This window comes from Rhineura floridana, chromosome 4, assembly GCF_030035675.1.
Source record: "Rhineura floridana isolate rRhiFlo1 chromosome 4, rRhiFlo1.hap2, whole genome shotgun sequence".
NCBI lineage: Eukaryota > Metazoa > Chordata > Lepidosauria > Squamata > Rhineuridae > Rhineura > Rhineura floridana.
Genome location: NC_084483.1, coordinates 176,215,739 through 176,240,004, shown reverse-complemented (window position 1 = coordinate 176,240,004; position 24,266 = coordinate 176,215,739). Strand labels below are relative to the sequence as shown.

At 44.6% G+C, this 24,266-nt stretch overlaps 1 protein-coding gene across 9 annotated transcripts in view; it reads left to right on the top strand.

The window, feature by feature from the left end:
* The first annotated feature begins 14,548 nt into the window (after positions 1-14,548).
* Positions 14,549-24,266, top strand: part of HHAT (hedgehog acyltransferase) — a 283,748-nt gene continuing 274,030 nt past the window's right edge. For 6 of the 9 annotated variants that reach the window (XM_061625300.1, XM_061625296.1, XM_061625291.1 and 3 more), the window contains exons 1-2: positions 14,549-14,636; positions 18,120-18,277. In XM_061625300.1, the coding sequence (XP_061481284.1) occupies positions 18,169-18,277 (109 nt within the window). In that variant the 5' untranslated portion in view covers positions 14,549-14,636; positions 18,120-18,168. Of the gene's footprint in view, positions 14,637-15,119; positions 15,173-18,119; positions 18,278-24,266 lie in introns of those variants that run through there. The other 3 variants (XM_061625299.1, XM_061625294.1, XM_061625292.1) reach the window with 1 other exon arrangement.

Here is a 24,266-nt window from a genome sequence, read left to right as displayed (position 1 = left end):
GCCTATTAGTGAATTTCCGTGCTTTTTAATCCGGGAGGTAAGAAATGGGATCCTGTGCAAGTTTGCTGAGAGTGGATCAATCATTTGCATGCTTATTGAGTTCAGTGGGATTTACTCCCCTGCAAACACGCTTAGGAAAGGTGAAACTGACCACAGGGGATGGGGAGGGGAGGAGGAGGAAGAGGAGAAGGGAGGGGAGGAAAAGCAGAGGGGAGGACTGGGATGGGAGCAGGCAGGAGTAGGTGGAGAGGAGGACAGGTTTGATAATTTGCATGTTTATTGAATTCAGTGCGATTTACTCCCGTGCAACTATGACCGGGGGGAGGGAGGGAGGGCTGGACTGGGCAGGGGAGGAGAAAGAAGGAAGAGGGGAGGGGAGGAGGATGGGAGAGGAGAGGGGAAGGAGGGGAAAAGCAGGTCTGATCATTTGCATGCTTATTGAGTTCAATGGGATTTACTCCTATGCAATGATGGTTAGGATAGGAAAAACTGACCATGGGGAAGGGGGAAGGAGCGTATAAGAGGGGGACAAAGGAAGGGGGAGGGGAGGGCAGGTTTGATCATTTACATGCTTATAGAGTTCAATGGCATTTACTTCCATGCAATCATGCTTAAGATAGGTAAAACTGACCACGGGGATGAGGAAGGGGAGCGGGATGAGGGGGAAAGGGAAGGAGGGGATTGGAAGGGGATGGGGATGGGTAGGGAGTGGCAAAGGAAGGGGGAGGGAAGGGGCAAGAGGGGGGTTAGGAGGAAGGAAAAGGGAGGGTGGGTTTGATCATTTGCATACTTTTTGAGTTCAATGGGATTTATTTCTGTGCAATCATGTTTGAAAATGGAAATGGACTGCCTTCAAGTAAATCTCGACTTACATTGACCCTATGAATAGGGTTTTCATGGTAAACGGTATTCAGAGGTAGTTTTACCATTGCCTTCCTCTGAGGCTGAGAGGCAGTGACTGGCCCAAGGTCATCCAGTGTGCTTCATGGCTGTGTGGGAATTCAAACCCTGTCTCCCAGATCGTGGTCCAACACTGACCTGGGGGAGGGGCAGGGAGGGGAGGGAGATAGGGTGGGTGGGCACTGGGCAGAAGCGAAGCCCCTTTCCTTTCCAAAAGGAAAACATTGTGAACAGTATCATTGCTTTTCAGCCTTTCCCCCACCTTTTTATTCTACAGCAGGCACATATAGCCTCCCACCCAAATTTAAACCAAAGCTGTTCCTGGCCACATCCACACCAGGCCTTTATTTCACTTTGGACAGTCATGACTTCTCTCAAAGAATCCTGGGAAGTGTAGTTAGTGAAAGGTGCTGACAGTTGCTAGGAGACACCCAGTTCCCCTCGCACACTTCAATAAGAGTCGCTGACTGTTAAACCAGTCTGGCCACTGAAGCTCTGTCAGTGGAATAGGAGTCTCCTCTCAACACCCTTCACACACTACACTTCCCAGGATTCCCTGAGGGAAGCCATGACTGTCTCACGTAAAATCAAAGTCTGGTGTGGGTGTGGCCCCTTGATTAGCCAAGCCCAGCAGCTGTGAGGCTTTTAGAACTCTGACATTGGTTCTTACTGAGCATGCCCGCCCTCATCATTGGCTTCCAGCCAAAATTTCTTAAATTAATTAAAAATCAGCCAGGCATTTTTAAAATTTTTAAACTGCAGAAGATGAAGGTCAGAGTATGGGGCAAGGTCAGTATTAGGATTACAGGTACTCTGTGAACATGGCTGATGTTTAATGAATTTCAACAGATTATGAGAACTCAGAGAAAAAAAGTCCAAAAGGGGTCTGGGGTTTTCCCCTCTCTTTTTAGACTTTGAATTCTCTATTTTCTCTGACAGTTTTGTGTATTACCATGAACATTTAAAAGGTTGTTAAGCAAGCGTTTCTGAGTTCAGGACTATAAGTTTCGTAAGATTTTGTTTTGAAATGAGCTTATGGGAAGCATCAGAATGGCATGGGGGTATTTTCAATTTAATACTGCGGAATGTGAAAGATCCCTACTGGCTATAGTATACAGCCACTCTTGTGGCTGTATAATTATGCAAATCTCTACCCTCTTTTTGGTGATGCATGAGTGGCCATCCTAGTCTGTTCTGTTGCCTCAGCATTCCGCCACCTCCTCATTCGGGCTTACAGGGAAAGGTAAACCGTTTCTAACATATTGGGTGGTATTCACTGTTAGTTCTATTCAGAGTAAACCCATTGAAGTTAATAAACATGACCAATTTAGGGTCATTAATTTCAGTGGGTCTACTCTGAGTAGGACTTAGTCGAATACAGTCCACTGAAAGTTACACACTTTGGAGCATCTCCAGTGGCTACAGAGTCTGGATGTGGCTCTTTGTGAGTTGGGGAGAGATGGATTTGTTCTTTCTCAACATTGTTTTGAGTATAATTTCTCTCCCCCCACACCCTGTCTGGACCCCAGGGGTGTAGTCATCCAGGGTCTTGGGGGGTCTTAGACCCCTTACTTTTTTGGGAGAAGGGTCCCAGCAGGGTCCCTGTCTCCAGCGTCCTACAAGCCAATCAGCATGAAAAGGGAGTGTGTTAGCCATTGAGGAAAACCTTCTAACAAGTTTCCTTATCCTTTTCTTTTGATTGAAGCCAATCACAGTGAAAGGAGGTGAGTGAGCTACTGAGAAGATTCTTCTCAGTAGCTAACACACTCCCCTTTCATGCTGATTGGCTCCTAGGGATATCTGTTGTTGTGGGAGAAGGCCTGCCTGGAAAGGACTGAGGAGAGTAGACATTATTTATTTTATTATTTATTTATTTATTATATTTTTATACCGCTCGACTAGCATAGCTCTCTGGGCGGTGTACAGCAAAAATACAAATACATACAATAAAAACCCATCATAATACAACAAGAACACATATAAGAGAATGAAAAATCTAATATCAGTTATAGCAAATTTAAAACTAAATTAACGTTAGTTAGATTAAAATGCCTTAGAAAAGAGGAAGGTTTTAACTTGGCGCCGAAAAGATAACAAAGTCGCAGTCTCCGTATTAGATGTAATATCAAAGGGACGCAGTCTCCGTATCAGATGTAATTGATACCAAGCTGCCCGGCTCACTGCTGTAATCTGAGCCTCTATGGACAGCTGGGAGTCAAGTCTGACCCCAAGACTGCGGACCTGGTCCTTCAGGGGTAAACTTACCCCATCAAGCATCAGGTCAGTAATTCCTAACTTGCTTTTATCTCCCACAAGTAATACCTCAGTCTTGTCGGGGTTCAGCTTCAGCCTATTCTCTCCCATCCATCCACTTACGGATTCTAGGCACTTGGACATGGTATTCACAGCCAACTCCGGTGAGGACTTAAAGGAGAGATAGAGCTGAGTGTCATCTGCGTACTGATGGCACTGCAACCCAAAACTCCTGATGATTGCTCCCAGCGGTTTCACATAGATGTTGAATAGCATGGGAGAGAGGATAGAACCCTGTGGCACTCCACAATGAAGAGGCCAAGGGTCTGAACCCTCATCTCCCAGTGCCACCCGTTGCTGCCTATCCGAGAGATAGGAACGGAACCACTGCAAGACAGTGCCTCCTATTCCTAATCCCTCTAGGCGGTTTAAAAGGATACCGTGGTCAACGGTATCGAAAGCCGCTGAGAGGTCCAGGAGGACAAGGAAGGTGTATTCACCCCTATTCAATGCCCTCCGCATATCATCTACCAGAGCGACCAAGGCTGTTTCCGTACCATGACCAGTCCTAAAACCCGATTGGTATGGATCTAAATAATCCGTTTCCTCCAAGTGTGTCTGTAATTGTGCAGCCACCACCCTCTCAATCACCCTGCCCAAGAATGGTAAATTAGAGACTGGGCGAAAGTTGTTTAACTCTTGGGGATCCAAGGATGGTTTTTTTAAGATGGGCTTTATTACCGCTTCCTTGAGGGCTGATGGCATTGCACCCTCTTGCAAGGATGCATTCACCACCGCCTTGATCCCTTCGCCCAGTCTCTCTTTACAGCTCATGATAAGCCATGATGGGCAAGGATCAACCAGACAGGTGGTCGGCTTCACAGTACAGAGCACCTTGTCCACTTCCTCAGAGAGAAGAGGCTGAAACCGATCCCAACAGACTGGAATGCAACTGGCCAACTCTGGCCCACTTCCTGTCTCCACGGTGAGCGGAAGCGTGCTCCTCAGACGTTCGATTTTATCGGCAAAGTGTTTAGCAAAAGTATCACAGGAGATTTTAGAATGTTCCATGGGTTCCTGAGCAACTGGACCGACCAGGCTTCGGACCACTTGGAACAATCTCCTGGGACAACACTCTGCCGATGCAACAGAGGCAGCAAAGAAATTTGGCGGGATGAAGTTGCCAGGGAGAAGCTGGTGGAGGTGCCTGGGTGATGCTGACGGATGGGAGCCATCCCACTCACTGTGCCTATTTTTGCCTTTCAGGGATGTCTGAAGCCAGAGAGGCTTTTCTTTCTGTGAAAGTAATGAAGAGAACCACAGGGCTTAAGCAAGCCAGTTTATATTCCTAAATAAACGTCTTTTCCCCTGCTGTTGTCATTGGCTACAGACTGCCTGTGATGTCACAAAAGGACAGAGTGGCTGAGAGGAAAGAGGCAGTTACTAGTGGAGGGGGGGAAGGAGGAAACTGTCCCAAGAGAAGGTGGTTTAGAGAAAGCTGGGGCACGCAAGGGCCAGCTGGAAACACAGAAAGGAAATCTGGGTTGATTCCTTCCTATCTACTTGGGTTGCCAACATTTTGCTCTCTCAGGGCTCCCCTGCCTGTTTCACCTACACAGCTGTCAAAAAAAACAACCCTCAACTGATTTTCTCACTGAGAATCACCCCCACCAGTAAATTTGTAAGGATCCTCTGGGTCTGAACAGCTGAAATATATCTGTTGGGACTGGCAAAACGTTTGCTTCAGGATCAATTGCTGTAAACTTTTAGAAGAACCCCAGTGCAATGTAGAGTTCAGCTTGTGAACTTCAATGATAGTCGAGGAAAAATAAGGTTTAGGATGCAAAAAAAAATTAAAAAATTAAAAAGCAATAGCTTTTTCAAAGGTTTCTAGTTCAGAATAACCTACTGAAGAACATATCCAAAATCCACAAACTTCCAAGCCCGGGAAAACCTCCGAATTGACAGGAAACCAAAATGGCTGAAGAACAGAAAATGTGAAAAGTTAAATTTCAGTATTTCCGTTTTCATGCTAGATAATGTGTAATTCTGGGTTTATTCTGGCACAGGTAATGCACACAAGTTTCAGCTACTTATAAGAGGCTTACTGCTTATATTTCTTCCTTTTTTCAAGATGCCACTGCATCCCACCTGGCCTAGAGCTGCTTGTGGGCACGTGGCACACGTGCACAGACTACAATAGCCAAAACAAGTAGAAAAAAAATAAGTAACTGAGATTGCCCACCCCAAAATCTGCTGTGGGCCAGGACAAGTCATATACCTAAGCAAGGGGGAAAGTGTCCTCCTGCTCCCCCCCCCTCGCTTCCACCTGGGTGTTCCACTTGATTACAAGTTTCCTTGTTTCCAGTTCTGGTCTGCAGGCCTCATGCAAAGCATAACTTGGTCAGTTTGATGGGTCACAGGTTTCTCACATACACTAACGTAGATCCACTCCCCAAACTATACTGCACAGACCACATTTAATGTGGCTGCACTAATAGTACATGCAATATTTCACTCAGAGAATGATCCTATGCTTCGACATGCAGGCTGATCTCTAGTACCCCTTGTTGATTGAAGCCACAATAGGACGAAATATTCAGAGACAGAGAGAGAACATATGTATGTGTGTGTGTGTTTCAGAACATGCTGGAGCTATATGTGCATTTAATTTTTGACTCATCTGTACTTTTTGCTAAAGAAAAAAGAGAGGAAAGAACCATAGCTCGGAAGCAAAGTATATGTTTTAGGGAAGGCCTTAGGTTCAGTCCAGGGCATCTCCAGTTAAGCAATACGATTGGGTACCAGCGGATGGGGAAGGCATTTATCTGAAACCCTGGAGAGCCACTGCCAGTCAGAGTAGACAATACTGAGCTAGATGGACAAAGAGTCTGGCCTGGCAGAAGGCAGCTTCCTATGTTTTAAACACACGCTACTCCCTCTTGACAAAATTTGAAATGGCTTTTGCTAGGAAAGGGATCAGGGTAGGGAAAATAGTCCCAGATGTTCAGATCCATATTTTTTTCAGAGCCCTTTATACAGTCTGATTAGATGGCATATGTAAGATGAAACAGCCACAGTTTCAAGCAAGCCTCCAAAAATCAGCTGCTCAGCTACACAATGATGCTAACCAGATGTTTTGCTTTTGTCTTCAGCTCATTTTCTAAATCCTCAGGAGCCATGCATGTAACAAGACCCTGACCAAGCTTACATTCCCCACCCATCCCAAGCTTCGCATTAGCTCCTCCGATACAAAGAGGAATGCTGCTGACTTAAAGAGAACACAGACCAATGGGGTCCATGCCCAGTAAAGCTGTATGCTTTTCCACTCATTTGCAGAAGCTCTCAAAAATATCCTCAGCATCCATTCAGACCTGTAAGTTGATGAAAATAAATACTCCATTCACAGGCTACCAAGCTGACAGCTGGAAAGTAATAACTGTTGCAGAGATGCCATTGTCCTCAAAACCAGACCAGTGAGTGAAATGCCAGCCCCAGAAAAAGCCAAATCAAACAAGAAGTGAGCGGCTGGGGAGGTGCAGAGTGGGACAAAGTTGTGTATTTTCCTCTAGGAATTCATAGCCCTACGCTTAGGAGCTCCGAAAGAAAGTGCATGTCAACCACATCTCCATCATATTTAACCAGGCTGCTGAAATAGCTAACTTGCCTCTTTTGGCAAATGCCACACCTTTTTAATGTTTCTTTTCCCCACCTTTAGTTTGTTCTTTTATAATTTTCAAGATTCTTACCAATGTTTAAAGGAGGTGAGGGAAATACCCAGACCCCTCTCCTGCATTTTCCCTGCCCAGTTTGTCAGGCTTGAGGTAAGAACAGCGATCTTACTATATCGTCTCTTACTATATCTTCTATACAAACAATCTTTTTGTAAGCATTCCGGGGTGTGTGTGTGTGCACTGGGCATGAGGCAAGTGAGGACAATGGGTAGACAAGCAAGGATGGTGGATGGGTGGCTGACCAAGTGAGGATGGCAGGCAAGTAGCTGAGCAAGTGAGCTCAGCCGGCAGGGGGCCAAGCAAGCAAGGTGGGAGAATGAGGCGGCCCAGGCAAGCCACGGAGCAACAGTCAGGACAACACATAGTACCTCCTCATAAACCATTCTCTCCCCCTCACACACATCACCAACAGCCTTGGCAGTGGAAGGTAAGGAGGAGGGAAGTGCTGCGAGAGCAGGACGATTGCTGAGGCAGTGTCCGGCCACTCCCCACTGTTTCTGTGTTGGTCACCTCAGCCAGCTTCAACTGCCTGGTGGAGTCTGGGGTGGGTGGGAGTCCCTCTGTGTGTGTGTGCATTTGGGAACCTGCATGTGTATTTGGGAATCCCTGGAGGGGAGCTGGGAGTCCGTGTGTGTGGATATGTGTTTAGGGTTGGTGTGCAAAGCACACCAGGGTGAAGCCCCTAGTTATATATCCATTTGTAAGCATCACACTTGCTCTGAATGCTTCAGCACAGGTGTGTGGCTGCTGCTGCAGAGTTCACAGCAAGCAGTCGGCAGGCTTCAGCTGCCCCCCTTAGCGGTGGTACTGGCAGTAGCAGCAGGCAAAGAGGGAAGGAAGTGAACTGCAACTGCACTGGGCTCAAGGCTGGGCACAGGGGGGAGAGGAAGCAAGGCTGATCTGTGCTGGGCTCAAGGCTGAGGGAGGCTGGTAAGCGGCTCATGCAGTGGTGGCAACAACAGCCTCACTGGGAGGCCAGTAAGCGGCCTAGACGGGGCAGCAGCAGTGGCGGTGGCAGCCTGGGCAATTGGGAGGCTGGTGAGTTTGTGGAGAAGGGAGTGGTTTGTGAGTGCTAGGGGAGGGGCTTGTGCGTGTGCCTGGGAGTGTGTATTTGGAGGTGCCAGGGCTGTGTGTATATAAAATGTCTCATACGGTAGAGAGGAGCAGGGTAGGTAGAAATACCTACAGCGGGGTGGGGAATCTTTGGTCCTCTAGATGTGGTTGAACTCCATTTCCCATCAGCCCTAGCCAGCACAGCCAATGATTGGGGATCATGACAACTGTAGCCCAGTAACATCTGGGAGGGGGAAAATATTTCTCAGCTCTCTCTCTAGCGAAAGAGAAAGAAGGGAGCAAGCCAAATAAAGCAAAAGTACTTGAAACAGAGAATGAGCAGTCAGAAGACATATAAGCGAGGCTCAGGTTGCATATTGATTTGAAATAGCCAGCTACAAGCCTCTGATTGCAATAAATGCAGTACCTGGGCATAAAGAATGGCTGAATCTGTCTATTTCTTGTCCATGTCAGTTTCACATACTTCATTCATTCTGATCCATCCCATTTCTGCATGAATCTACCTTTGTTTTTTAAAAAAATCTGTATGAAACATTCATCTTTAAATATGTATTTTTGAATGTAGTTTCTCACAAAACACATTTACATATTTTGTCTTAAAATATGCATTTTATAAGCACTTTTGTACTTTTTTGTTTGAGTCGAGAACCGCATCACAAAATATAAAGAAGTATGAAGTCCAAAGGCCAATGATGTTCCTATCCACACATTAGTCTTGGAGATGCGGATCAGGTCAGGTCATAACCAAAATTTGCAAAGAACAGATTCCTCAAAGCATCCCTGTGGGGGAAGCATTGCATTTGCCCAAATTCAAAATATTGCTGTCTCCCTCTCTGTGACAGATATGGCTTGATATATGCAAACTGATTTGTTTAGAGGTGGCCTAATAAACCAAGGCTTCAGGAAACTTGTCACTTGCTTTCTCTTTCTTCCTTGGGATGGGGGCAGCAACCCCAAGCTTAGAGATGGAAGAAGTATTCTACCTTGAGAGGCCAAGACAGTAAGCTCTTCCAGATGCGATCACTGTCAGGGTTGATCAATGTATTGACCTACTTAACTTGACAGTGCCTTGTTACCTATTGCAGAATGGTGGCTGACATCAGTATAATGAATATGCATGATTTTCCCTCCCAGCGATTCCTTTCCAAACATATCAGCTGACTATGTCCCTATTATTATAGCTACACTGCTTAATCTTGGAAGAAGCAGGACCTTTGCATGAGACATTCTTTGTACTGTGCAGCCATCTAGTGAGCATAGTGTTCAATCACTACTGTCTTCTACTAGGAAAAGGAAAATACAGCATAACAGCAGTTAATACGTTTGGTGGCTGTTATTCACAGTACGACTCTGTAGTTAAATTATTTTGTAAAACAAACACCAATGCAACTGTTGGCATCTCATATTTAGGGGTATATCTTCATCTGTTTGTCTGTGTTTCAGAGGAGGTCACTGAAGTCTACTGCAGTCAGGGAAGGGATTTCTACCACCCCTGGCCTGGATTCTGGAGTCCTCACAGTCCTACAATCTTTGAGGGAATGGAAATGGGGGGCAGGGAAGGAAGATTCCTGTATTTTCTGCCAAGAACCAGAAATTCTGACCTATGTTGCTTCTAGGGATGGGGAAGACATTTGTTTGCCTTGCATTTTAATGTGGATTAACCAAATTTGCATTTCCTGACCAAATACATGAACCAAAACACAGCTCTCCCTTGAAATACGTGCTACTCTGAATTTTGTGACGCAGTTCTCCAGCCAACGAATGTGGACAAAAACATGTTCATTAGAGAAAAGCGCACACAAAAATGCATATATTGGTGGAAAAAAATACAAATATTAATTCTATTAAGGGAAAATCGCTTGCATTAATGCACACAGAAATTTCTATAACAGAACTGCATACAAATTTTCATGTGGACTTAAAAATGTAACAATTCACAAATGTTTGCAGAAATGAGGCAAACCAAAGTGAACACTAGAAAAATTATAGTGTCCCTAGTGACCACTATCACTTTAAGTGGTAAAATTCTCAACCCTGCAAGTTTTGGAAGAAAAAGAGAACCCTCCTTTTTCTTCTGTGCTAAGCATCCTTATTTAGACTGTCTTTCCCTTGCTCCTGAACATGTAGGCAGTGGTAACAAGTGAAATGTATCTCCTGCTTTCTTCAGGGAACATTATTTACACCTACACTTTCTGTCGTGACCTATGGTGATGGCCACTTGCTTAGATGACTGTAAAAGTGAGATAGAGTGTTGCTCAGAGGTAGAACACATGTTTTGCATGCAGAAAATCTCAAGCGCAATCCCTAGCACCTTCATATTAAAAAGAGTGAGGTAGCAGGTGATGTGAAAGACCCAGGGCTCGCCTTACCATTAGACAGAGTGAGGCGGGTGCTTCAAGTGGCAGATACATGGGAGGGAGCAAAATGATAGAGGAGTGGTGGTGGGATGTCGGAGAGGGTAGAGTTGTGTGTGCCCTGCAGATTGCCCTTCAGATCCTAATCTTTCTGCCCTTAGTTACAGCGGAGGATGCTGTCCCATTACAAGTGCAGAAGTCAGATTCTACTGCCAATTCAGTTGGCTTCTGTACAAATCATGGGACGGTGCCATCTTGTCCTTTGCCTCAGGAAGCAATATGCCTTGGGCTGGCCCAAGAAAGACCTCTGTCTGAGACCCGAGAGCTGCTGTCAGTCAGAGTAGACAAGGCCAGCCTAGATGGACAATTTGACTGAGTTCATGCAATACATTTAAAGCACCAAAGAATCCTGGGACCTGTAGTTTACCCTTCACAGAGCTACACTTCCCAGCACCCACAACAAACAACAGTTTCCAAGATTCTTGTGGGGGGAGGGAATGTGCCTTAAATATATGGTATGTATGCAGTCATAGTCTGCCCTGGTATAAGGCAGCTTGAAGCTTTCCATGCTAGAAATATTATTATTATTTAATTAATGTATATACCACTTTATGCCAAAATTGGCTTCTAAGCAGTTTACAAGTATAAAAACCACTAACATTAAAATATAAACATTCATAATTAAAACATAGTACAGTAGGGCCACGCTTTCCGGCATTCCGTTTTCCGGCGTTCCGCTGATGCGGCGGCTTTCAATTAGGGGAAATTCCCCGTTTTAAAGCCGATTTTGTGGCATTTTGCGGCATTTTCACATGACGTGACCCATTATAGTCAATGGGTTCCGCTTTACGGCGATTTCTGCTTTACGGCGGGGGCCGGGGCCCTACTGTAAAACAATCTAATTAAAACACTAAAATATAAACATCTACAATTAAATATACAATAAAACAATCCCATTAAAACAACACAGCAATTAAAACAGGAGACTCAGGTCTCTCTCTCTCTCACTCACACACACACAGGGCTGCATCCCTGCTTGCGTCACTTGCCCTGCCTACCCCCACAATCCTCCTTGTCACCTACCCCTTCCTTTACCCCTCGCTAAAGCTGCTCATCCCCTTCCTTTACTCCTACCTGCCCATCTCCATTTCCCTCCTCTGCTAAAGCTTCCCACCCCCTCCCTTGCCACCTGTCAACAGCCATGCAATCTGCAGCTGCGTGTCAACAACCGTACAGTTTTATGTATATATAGAGATCTATAAGCAGCTATTTGCTACAATGGCAGATGGAACCTTTATGTTCTGAGGCAGTATTCCACTGAACAAGAGTTGGTGTTGCTGGGGATGGGTTATTGTGGAAAAGTTATTGACAAGGTACTTGGACATGTCCAGTCCACCACATGTAGACGTGACCCTTGCCCTTCTTGGCTCAATACATCAAGCAGGAATGGTCAGACTGGCTGAGTCAAGGAAGTCAGAAATGCCTTCATGTCCTTCTTATGGGTTTTCCAGAGATATCTGGACACACACATATTGTGATCTTAAGTCTTACTGAGTTCAGTGGGGTTCACTCCTTGGCAACTGTGCTTAGGACGGCAGCCTGTGAGTGCATGGTTGGATAAAGAAATCATGTGAAGGAGGTAAATCTGTTATCAATTTTTACTAATCTTTTGAAACAATAAAGCAAACAACAGTGCACCTAAATAAATAGTACTTGCAGAGAAATACTTAAATGTAACTTGTATATTCTTCAGAATGCTGTTTTCAACATGTTTAAACTGGTCTAGCCTTGCTGGTGTGCATAACGCACCTAGTTTTGTCAGTGCTAAAGTCTTCACTTACTCTCTGTTCTAAAGATATGAGCAAGAATTAGTTTTTGTTACTGCTGTTAAAGTAACCTTTAGCGAGGGGTGTAATGACAACTAGGATTGCTCACATTTTACCTAAAAGGATACTCCAGCACTACGCATGTTTACTTGAAAGTCATTAGGAAAAATAGTAGGAACAAACATTGCAGCCCAATCCTCTTCTGTCTTAGACACACCAAAGTCCACTGAAATCAAAGGTTTTAGGCGGGAGTGGGGAATCTTTTCCGTTCAAGGTCCACAACCCCTTCTGGGCAACCTCCTGGGGGCCACATACCAGTGGTGAGCAGGACCAAAGGCAAAAGTGGGCAGAGCAATGAAGGCAAAATTTACTACTGTACAGTGGGCTAGTCTCTACACACAGTCATATATCCTTGCCTATCCTCTGTCCAGACAAGAGGCATTCTCAGAGTTCAAGAATACATTCCAGCCAGGCACAAACACTTCAGGAGGTTGTGAAGTAGGGCTTGTGAAGGAGGGTGGCCTGGGGACAGTCCTGAGTGCCCGACAGAGGGCCCTCGAGGGTCATGTTCAGCCCCTGGCCTAGCGTTCCCCACCTCTGGCCTTAGGCATTTCCTTATGGGATTTCTGCCTTAATCACCACGACAGGGAGATCCTGTTTATTTATTCCAGGTGTGGGGATCCTTTGACGCTCCAGATTTTGCTGAATTACAGCACTTATCATCCCTGGCAATTGGCCATGCTTACTGGGGCTGATGGGAGCAACAGTTCAGCAATATTGGGGGGGCAAAGGTCCTCACCCCTTCTTTATTCACACAAGGACAAACACACCATCCTTGTATAAGGACTGGCATGACTAATAAGAGGGCATCGAGCCATTTCAGATGAGAATAAATTAGCACATGCTTGCTACTTAAAACTGAAATAGAACATTAGCATATGGTTATCATAATTGGGTTATGAACAAAACCAGATTTTCTGAATTCCAATTAATGTAGGCAGGGATTTAAAGATAATGATAGTGGTTTCCCCCTCCCCTCGCATAGTAAACCACTTTTGAAATTGCAGGGAGCTTAAAAACAGGTTGTATGGGATGGGGGGTGCTGTTCAAAGGGGGAAGGGAAAGTAAACACCTCTCTTTGTTTTAAAAGGTACTGTATTCAACCAAGTTCACATCAGTTGCAGACATCGCCTTTTGTGGTCTGTTTCCTGAATTTTTGCTTCACCTGAAAAAGGGTTCTGCATTGGAAAGCTCCCCCACGCTCCACCTAGCAGCATTTTAACGTTTGCTTTGTCTGCTAAAAAAATAAAATAAAATTAGCATAGTTCCTGTATGTGCTGACTATTTACCTATTAAAGTCCCAACTAATTTGGGAGCGGGACCTCCTTGTGGTTAACACTTCATGGATCTGATAGAGTGGACTGCAATCCATGGGTACTTCCAGGCTGTCGATATTTTTAGGTGAGATTCAACCACATGTCACCAAATTCAGGTAGCCCAATTAAAGTTGATTTGGAGGTTTTGTGCAACAAACCCATTTCCCAAAAAGATTGGACTTTTTTTTTTTTTTGCACTAAGACAAATTACAGGAAAATGCACTGGAAAAGTGTGGGATAACACTTGATTCACATAATGCCATATAACATTGCCCAAAGGGACAATGTGTATTTCTAGGGTGGGCAAGTTTTGTCACACTGTGTTAGATTTCCGAAAGAAAAAATATTGGGGTGAGTGGAGCATGAGGTAGTATATAGAGTCTCTCCAGGAAGGGGTAAAGAAAGAGCCCTTTTAGCAGTCTGGGTAAAATTGGATTCATAAGTAACACTGGGTCCCTCTTGAAATGGCATATTTACACAGGACACCACCCAAACCATCATCCAATCAGATTCAGACCCATGATTTTTAAGGGCCAGTCCAACGGCGCGGATGTAATGCTTTTTTAGTTATTTCAGGAGAATCCTATACAAAAAACCATGCCGATCCATGCCTCGGATCCATGTTTGTGTGCCATTGAGATACTGACAAGTACTGGATTTGATGGTAGTTTGGGAGGTTATTTTGTGTAACAAAAACAAGCACGCGACTTCACAGAGGATCCAGTTATTCATTTCCTGGAGCCGACTTTTAGCGTCTTTCCCCTATTATAATAAAATAAAATCCCAGCCTGCAAATACTTTATATAAAAACGCTCACAAAAAGGCTAGCTTGCCTTCACTCGCTTAAAGATCTGAAAGTGGCGCCCCTGAGCATCCGTGCAGCCTTAATGGAAGGAAGCCCTTCTGTGCTCAGTGGGCCTTACCCCAAGCAAACGCACCCGCAGGCTCGCAGCGCTCCTCTTAAACCTGTAGCCAGGCGCGCCTGGAATAGAGCGCGCGCACACGTATCTCCGGCGACTCCCTGCAAAAGGGGCGGAGCGACTGCTCATTGCGCCTGGGCCGGAGCCGGAAACGTAGAGGGACGGCTCCGGCAGCGCGAGGAGCCGGGTGTCGTTTCAGGTCGGTGCTTTTTATTTGTTCCGCGGAGCCGCCCGCGCCTTTGTTGCGAGCGCAGGACAGGCTGGGAATGGAGATCCGCCCTCTGCTCCCGCCGCTGAATGGGTGGGAGGTTCGGAGAAACTAAAGTCCGCCTGGGTGCAAATCCTTTCTTTCCGAGCGGGAAGAAAATTCCTGCGACTGCTTCAGAAAACTTTGGAGATGGCTCTGTAGAAATGTTTGGCGACACTGGAAAGGCGGTCTCTAAGAATTAATGTAGGGACTACTTTGGAACCCGTGTTAACAATCGCAGGAGGACTCAGCTGTTGCGTACACAAAGATAATATATTCAAGAGGCTTCTTTCTTTTTTTATTATGTGTTAGGGTTGCCAGGTTCATGGCCTGAGACTGATCCTGTAGGAGAAGAGAAAGTCAGCCAAGTGCAGGTGTTCTTGCAACACTGTAATGAGAAAAACCACAAGATGGAATTCTCCCTTCCCCCTTCACAACCTTTAAAGATACAGAAGACTATATCCCACCTTTCCGCCAAGGAGCTCAAGGTGATGCACACACATGGTTCTCCCCCCCTCCCGATTTTAACCTCACAGCAACCCTGTGAGGTAGGTTAGGCTGAGAGACAGTGATTGGCCCAAGGTGAGCTTCCTGGCCGAACAGGGATTTGAATTCCGGTTTCCCAGGTCCCAGTCTGACACTCTAACCGAAAAGCCACGAGGAGTCCTGCAGGACAGTTTTGCACATTGTGGCCTGAGTTTCCGTAGGCAAGGCCTTCCTTGCCAGGTACATGAACCCATAGAAACTCCTGCTAAAGTAAATGTGTTAGGCTGCAATCATACAGATGCTAGAAATGTATAGGATTGGACTGTAGGGCTGTTGTACAAAAAACAATGGGGTTTCCTGTTGCACTTATAAAGGTGCGGTGTGGGTCCTGAGTATGTGCAGAGTGCCGTCCAGTCACACAGATCTGGATTGTACTTATCAGGTGGCCAGAAACTCATTTACAAAATGATGTAAAACCAAAATAAACTTAATATTTTTGTGATTTAGTTATTCTAATAAGAAGTAGTTTAAAAAACAAAACAAAGCACCTTACTCTTTGGGGAAGAGTACTGTGCTGTTTGGAGGTGTTATGTCCATTTTTAAAAACAAGCTTTTTGTAGCTTTTCTGTTTCTTCACAGGGAAAAGGCATTTGTTTGCTCCATAACATTTGCTCTTTGATTTGATTTGAAGGAGAAAAGCCCCTTTGTTCCTTGGAGGGAAGGCACTCTGCGCTTGCCCAGAGCTACTTAGCTTGAGGTTCCATAACTAGTTCTACAGAAAAGTTGGCAAACCTTTCTGGGATTAGGGTGGCAAGGTGTCCATATCAGTGACTGAGGATCCTGGTAGGTGTCCAACTTGCCGTCTCTCTCAGACAACTAACAATGTGAGTGGGTGGAAACATTTGGGAAGGTGGACTAATCCTGTAGGAAAGCTGGAAGAAGCCGGAACAGTCACAGAAAGTCTCTCTTCCTGTCACCATGCCCATCTTCCCACAGCAAATGGGATTGGTCATGCTTGGCCACTCTTACTATACTGGCTCCAACGGCACAGTTTGAGGGCATACGATGCAGCAACTTTGGTGAAGCTAATTGAGTCTGGGTATGGTCAGTGCCTAGAAGAGAGACTACCGATAGGAACAACACAGGAATCTCCCTTATACCAAGTCCATCTAAGTGCTGGTCCATCAAATATCTGTGCTGATTGGCAGTGGCTTTCCAGGGTTTCAGGCAGGGGACTTTCCCAGCCCTGCCAGGAGATGTTGAAGACTGAACCTGGAACATTCTGCATGCAAGGCAGATGCTCTGTCACTAAGCTAAGGTCCATCCTTTATTGCACCTTATGCATACTGCCTTGTGTTTCTTTGGGGTGGGGGAAAGTGTTATAAAAGGGGAATGATCCCTTCTACACCTGGCAGTGGTAAGATCCAACTTGTCTCTGTTTTGTACAGCTTTTCATCTGCCCTAGAGAACATTATACTCCCTAGAATCATAGAGTTGGAAGGGGCCTATAAGGCCATTGAGTCCAACTCCCTGCTCAACGCAGGAATCTAAATTAAAGCATACCCAGCAGGTATGTCTGCTTGTCTTCTTTTATGTGCTGAAACTTTATTGTTTTGTTCTATATAACACTGATCTGAAATTGATTTTCAACCAGGGTTTTACTTGTAATGAGCAATGACTGAAGTACCAGCAATGGGTTGGCATTATTCCCTGACTCACCTTTGCATGCACTGAGACAGAGAGCTCTTGAACCCTGTCCTCCCCAGTGCAAAGAGCACAAGAGGTTCTAATAAGCATCTGCTTTTGGGGGAAGAGCTGTAGCTTAGTGGTACCTTCCTTTCTCCAGCTGTAACACACACGCTCTCCCGAAAACACTCTGTGTGATGCAGTTAGGCTTGGGGGAGAAAAGCCTTCTATTGGCTAAAGAAGGCTTCTTCCAGTGGAGGGAGGGGTAGAATGATGGGACTGTGGGTGCTAGGAAAGGGTTTTGAGGGAACCCGTGCATCTGTGGGTGCCACTTTGGTGCTCTATGGAGGGCTGGCAGTTCCCTAGCCCTGTTTTATAATTATGATATCACCATTGTTATGATATCACCTGGACACTGTTGTCCACGTACTGGTAACCTCCAGGCTGGATTACTGTAATGCGCTCTATGTGGGGCTGCCCTTGAGGTTGGTCTGGAAGCTGCAGCTGGTGCAAAATGCAGCGGTGAGACTGCTCACTGAGGCAGGGTATCACCAACATGTCACCCCGCTGCTGAAAAAATTGCACTGGCTGCCCATTTGCTACTGTGCCAATTTCAAGGTTCTAGTTTTGGTGTTCAAAGCCCTATATAGCTTGGGACCAGGATACCTGAAAGACTGTCTTACCCCTTATATACCCAGTCGATCACTGCGCTCTGCAGGTGAGGGCCTCCTGCAGATATCATCTTATCAGGAGGTTCATTCTGCACAATATAGGAAATGGACCTTTCGTGTGGCAGCACCTACCCTGTGGAATTCCCTCCCTTTGAATATTAGGTAGGTGCCATCTCTGCTATCTTTTCGGCACCTTTTGAAGACTTCCCTCTTTCAACAATCCTTTTAGGTTGAGACCTATCTCAGTCTGCATCTGTGTTAGAATTGCTTAATATGTTTTTAATAATGTTTTTAACCCTTTTTTAAAGTTGCTTTTTAAAAAAATGTTTTTAATGCTGTTTAATGTATTTTAAGGTCTGTTTTTATGATGTTTTAAAGTGTTTTTAGTGCTTTGTTTGCCACCCTGGGCTCCTGCTGGGAGGAAGGGTGGGATACAAATGAAATAATAAATAAATAAATAAATAAATAAATAGTTCATGATGGACAGTTCTGATGGAAATATTTAATTTAGCTTTGTTGTTCTGTCCTATCCTGCTGGATTGTTGTAGATCTAGTTAACAACTACAGCAAAATCATATTATCTTGTTTTCAGGTATTGTCTACCAGGATGTCATCTTCCTAGGTGGCGAGAAGCCTGAAAAATGTCGTTACAATTAGGAATCATGCCAGGATGGGAAATGTCTCTTTACTTGTTTCTTTCCTTTGGCTTTCATTTTTATTCTTTCTATGAAGTCTTCCAAACCTCCCGAGGTAAGTCTCTATTTCAGGCTCATACTCTTTAGGTACTGATTATTATTTTTTTGCTTTTGTAGTTCACAGTGTATTGACTTAAATAGTATGACTTAATGGAGTACTTTATAAGAGTCCCCAGCAAGGCATCCCACAGAGGCTTTTTGCTTGAAGCTTGCAGGTCCCCTTTCTTTTGCGTGAGCCAAGAGCGGCAATGAAGCCAGGTGGAAGGTACACAAGCTGTGTGCCTCTTTTTCATGAGAGTGTAATTCAAGGTTTGAACTTTAGCTAGTCAGGGCCACTAGAAGCAGTAACTTGACATTGTCTTTGTTATACGAAAAGACAAAACAAATCTGAAGGTAGGCTTACTAATATGTTTTCAAAGGAATAACAATGAAAATTTGTTTTTATTTTCCTTATAGAATATTTTTCTTGTGTACTGGAGAGCTCAGAATGTTTGTGCCTTAATCAGTTTGCTTAACACTGAGCAGTGCCATTAAAGTCAAGAGCTTTAGAAGCAAGAGTATTCAAGACTGAGGGACAAAGCAGAAATAATAGGGGAGATCTGAGATCATTGAAATAGTAATAAAGTAGTTAAGGGAAGAGGGTGGGAACTCTGATTTTGTTCAGAACAGTGCCACTGTGAGAGGAGGTGTTTGATCCTTCTCCCCTTGTCATTTTTGATATCTAAATTGCCCCACCCTCCAAGCTGCTATTAGCCCTATTGGGGGTGGGTGAGAAACAGACAAGTTATCCATATATTTTCTTAGTGGAGCTAATAGCAGGAAAATTGCCTTGGGGAAAAGGTTAAATATCCCCCCTAAGAGTTGCTGCTCTGATCAAAATCAGATTCTTAAAAAAAAAAAAAAACAGCATTCCACAAGAAACATAGGAAAACCACGAATCTCTCATGGTTATGTCTATTTTGGCCCTGTGACTTTAAGTTGGAACTACTGAAGGGCAGAAACTAGGGGAGAATGGAAACTGCCCCATCCCTGCACTGCTTGCAAAGAGCTCTGCAAGCCACATCACACAGCTCCTTTAAATGTCCAAAACTGGAAGTTTAAAGGAGCCACACAGGGCTGCTTGCAAGGCTCTTAGGAAAGAGCCTTGGGTGGCTCCTTTAAACCTCTGAAATATGAGGTTTAAGGAGCCACATGGGGAGGGAGAAGCAGTTTTCATTGAATGGAAACCACTTACCCCTTGTTGAGAAAGGCGTGAAGCTGCTTCCAAAGAGCTTTCCAACAGCCTAGCACTGTGCTTTGAATTCCTGACAATCACGGCTTCAGAACACAGCATCCAAAGTGGGTGGCCCCACCCCGTCGAACTTGACCCGCCAGGGGGTGGGGAGACAGTGATCTGGTCTGCTGGCCAGAAAAGATTCCTCAATCTGGCCTTGGATAAACATAGGCATTCAGAAGTTCTTATAGGGCTCTTGTATAAATCTGATCGTAATAGCCACTGCAGAGGCTCCTTGCTTTGGTTAAGTACTTTTTATTGGCTCGTTGCTTTACCAGTTCATTGCTTTGCATTCCCACAGGGTCTCAAAATGTCCACATTTTCTCCTTAATTGCCGCTCATTGTCCATTCCCCTGATAAAAATCACAATTTCTAGGATGCTCAGTTGACCTAAATTCTGCTTAAATTTACATCCTTATTTTTAGCCAAGACCCTCCTTATCTAATTGGCTGCATGAAACTTGGGAGAAACTAGCTAGGAGTGCAAAAGTAAGGCAAATTTGAGAGCTCTATGTGACGCCCTTCCCTGGCTCTCCCTGTCAGGTTCCTACCTGCGCGGGGCTACTGCCTGTCACTAGGCACCACCAGGGACTCCACCAGTCCGGACTGTCCTTTATTTTATTTTTTCTCTCCCCGCTCTAGCACAGATCTCAACAGATCCCCCTGCTAGGCAACCACCAGTCACATCCTAATACTAGTATTCCCAGAGACTCTGAATACTGGTATTGTTATTCTCTTCACCGCTGCCACCATTTGTTACAGTTCCCCTTCAGCCTTGGTCATTACCTTACCCTCCCTTCTGGTCTGTGAAACCCCAGCCAAGGATCAGGCCTTTGGTAAACCAAATTAAGTATTTATTAAAGATAACAAAGCTAACAAGATTAACAAGATTTCTTCTTAAGGCACATAAGCATATGGTTTTACTCAATACTAATCCGAACTCCACCCCCCTCCTTCTCCACTCTCTCCTGGCAAACAACTCTCAAACCCCACCAAGCAACCCACTCTTTCTCTTCTCCCCCCAGATTCCACTCTCACTCTTCCTTTTATACGTTCAGCCATTTTAAACACTCAGCCAATCATCTCGCATTCTACTGCCCATTCACTCCCCCTCCTCTTTCACTCCACTTACCATGTATCTTCTAAACAACAACACTTACCATATATACATTAATATAGGAACATCACACTCTACAAGCATGGAGGAGCCTCACCTGAAGAAGCATCTCACTGAGATGTTTCCTCTGTTATGTATTGTTACATGCTGTAAATAAGGTAATGTGTATGTACTGAGACTGTATTAGAAGTAATATAGTAAGAGTGGGAGGGGGAGTGAGTGAATGAGTAGAATGTTGAGGTGTGCTGGAAGCTGATTGGCTGAAGGAATGGGGGATGGTGTGTTTATGGGAGAGTGCAAACTTTTTTTGACAGTTGAACAGTTCTGGATAGAGTAGTGACAGGAGTTGATATGGTTTTGATGTTGGATAGACTGGAGAAGGGTTTGAAAGTGAGTGGGTTGGTAGAGTAGGCAGATTTGAAACAACTCTCAGGAGAATTTATTGAATAACATATAAGAAGTATTTAGAAACTATTGAAGCCAGCAGCTTTTGGAAAAAACAAAACACTAAGTAACCTTGTTTATATATTTCAATGACATTTACACTTTGAATAAATTCAAATTATTTATACACATGCCTATTTGTTGGCTAAGCTGCAAAAAAAGTACCAAGCAGTGAAAGGATTAAAAACAAGTCTCTTTGGTGACAGAAGAAACCCAATAGTGAGATACAGTACATGTCAAAGAAGATCAGCCCATAGCTGATCCCCACAGGGTGTGTGTGTGTTGAGGCTTTCCTTTTGTACAGGCATTGATAGCAAAGGTGGGGGAATGGGTAAAAGTTCCTATAAACAGCATTGCTATACTGTGGTGTGAATAGTAAAAACATGTCTCTACCTGCTCAAGGCAGAGTGTGTGAAGGGGCGACATGACACTCGGCCCCAGTGACAAAAGTGTCAGGGTAAACAGTTAAGCAGACAGATGAATTAAGCACCTGTGCAAGAGTAGGCCAGGGCTTTCTTCCCCTTCTTGATTGTAAGAAATCCCAACTTTTTAGATTAACAACCCCAATAAAAAACAATTACAAGGATAGAAATTGCATAGTGTCACATGTACGACTGTGTGCCTTTTGGACAGAAGTCGTGGGTGTGTGCTCAGTGCAATGAGCTCTTGATCAAGGTAGCTGACTTGGAGAAGCTAAGAATGGCAAAGGATGTGAATTAAGGTTGCCAGGTTCAGGGCCTGAGACTGATCCTGTATCTTTAGGAGAAGAGAAAGTCAGCCAAGTGCAGGTGTTCTTTCAACATTGTAATGGGAAAAAACATAAAGTGGAGTTCTCCCTTCCCCCTGCATAGCTTTTAACAATACAGAAGACCTCTTGGAGGCCGGGCCTGGCAACCAAGAGGTCTTCTGTATCTTTAAAAGTTGTGCAGGGGGAAGGGAGAATTCCACCTTGTGGTTTGTCCCATTACAATGTTGCAAGAATATCTGCACTTGGCTGACTTTCTCTTCTCCTAAAGATACAGGATCAGTCTCGGGCCTTCAACCTGGCAACCCTAGTGTGAATGTGTAGATTGCAAGATTATTTGCCTGCCTGGTGTGAAGCTAGTAAATGTCATGCTTTGTGTAGGTAGGCTGGGAGATAGTCCTGGGGAGGAGTCATGGTTGTGGTGCTAATTGGCACCAATGAAGTGAGGAAATGTAGTTGTGTACTTCTGGAAGCAAAATATAAGTTTTTCATTAGAAAATAACTTTCCCCAAAATGCTACCTGTTCCACGCTTACGACTGGCTAGACAGGAGGAGCTGGAGGGGTCTCCATGTGTCAATGAGATGGTAGTATCAGGAGGAGGTTTTGGATTTGATTGATACTGGTCCTGAATAATAATAATAATAATAATAATAATAATAATAATAATAATTGTTAGTTGCTTGTTACCTGAAGGTCTCCATGTGACTTACAACACTTATAAAAGTATGAATATATTATACCATAAAAACAAAATGACAGCAACCCCCATACAGCCACGGGAAGCTTTGCCGGCTCAGTAATACAAACATCATCTTATCCCTCAAATGCCTGGGAAAAAGATAAGTCTTTACCTGGTAATGAAAAGATGTCAGTGAAGGCGCCAGGTGGAACTCACTGGGGAGTGCATTCCAGAGATGGGGAGACACAACTGAAAAAATCCTCTCTCATGTCACCATCCTCTGAGCTTCCCTTGGAGGGGGGACCTAGAGAAGGGGGAACCTCAGAAGAGATCTAAGGATCTGAGTAGGTTCATATCAGGAGATCAAAAGATATTGGGATCATGAGCTGTAAAGAGCTTTATAGTTCAGAAGTGTACAGGTATCCAGTGTAACTGGAACAGAATTGTTATATGATATGTTTGCCTCAAACCTGTCAACAGTCAGGTAGTCAGTCCTAATGGAAGCTTCCAAACCATTTTCAAAGGCAACCCTTTGAAAAGTGCATTGCAATAAACAAACCTTGAGCTTATCAGAGCATAGATTACTGGAGCCAGGTTATCCCTGTCCAGATAGGGTCATAGTTGGGCCACCAGCCTAACCTGATGGAAGGCACTCTGTGCACCGATGCCACTTGTGCCTCAGGTGACAGCAGTAGATTCAGGAGAACCCCCAAACTACAAACCAGCTCCTTCAGTGGAAGTGTGACCCATTTAGAGCAGGCCACATGCCATTCAGCTGGTCAGAGGAACTACCCACCAACAGCATCTCAGTCTTGTCTGGATTAAGCTTCCGTTTATTGGCCCTCATCCAATCCATTATTGCAATCAAGCCCTGATTCAGCACATTCACTGCCTCACCTGCAGGAAATGAAAGGGAGAAATAGAGCTGCATGTCATCACCATACTGATGACAATAAACTCCAAAAAACTATGTGACCCCACTCAGTGGTTTCATGTAGATGTTAAACAGCATGGGGGACAAAACTGATGCCTGTGGGACCCCATACTAGGGAACCATGGAGCTGAGAAATGCTCCCCAAGAACTGTGGGAGATTATATTGAAGCAAGGAAGTTACAAATTCACGGGAAACTGAACATCATACTGGAAATTGACAAAAACAGAAATGATTACCTAGGACTGGAACAGTCCACTAGTGTCATGCACTGTTCCATTCTTTTGCTGAAGCAGCAGACAGCTTCAGCTGAAAAAAGAAGAAATGGTTAAGGAGATGGAGGTTTTGAAGGTATATGTACTTCTTGCTTCTGGAGCCATAGGTACTCAGACAGTTGCCCCAGAAGGATACCATGTTTGATGGCATCAAAAGCTGTTGAGAGATCAAGGAGGATCAACAGACTCCCCCTGTCTCTACTGACACAAATAATTGTATAGGTGACCAAGGCAGTTTCTGTACCACAAAACTAGTTCTGAATCTGAACTGAAATGGATCTAGAAAATCTGTATTCTCCAAGATCACCTGGATCTTGTTGGTAACCACCCTCTCAAGATTTATCTTGTCTAGAAAAGGGAGATTTGTAACTGTCCTAATATTATTAGGATCTTCTGCATCTAAGGAAGGCTTCTTCAGGAATGGTCTTACAGTTTCCTTTCAGGCAGGTACAAAAGGAACAGGCCCACTTGAACCAAAACAGAATTAGACTGTTGGTTCTTCCTAGCAAAATGGTGCCAGAGCAGTTGTTAAACTGAGCCCTGAAGGAAAAGCTGACAGGATCTGGGCAGCATCCATTT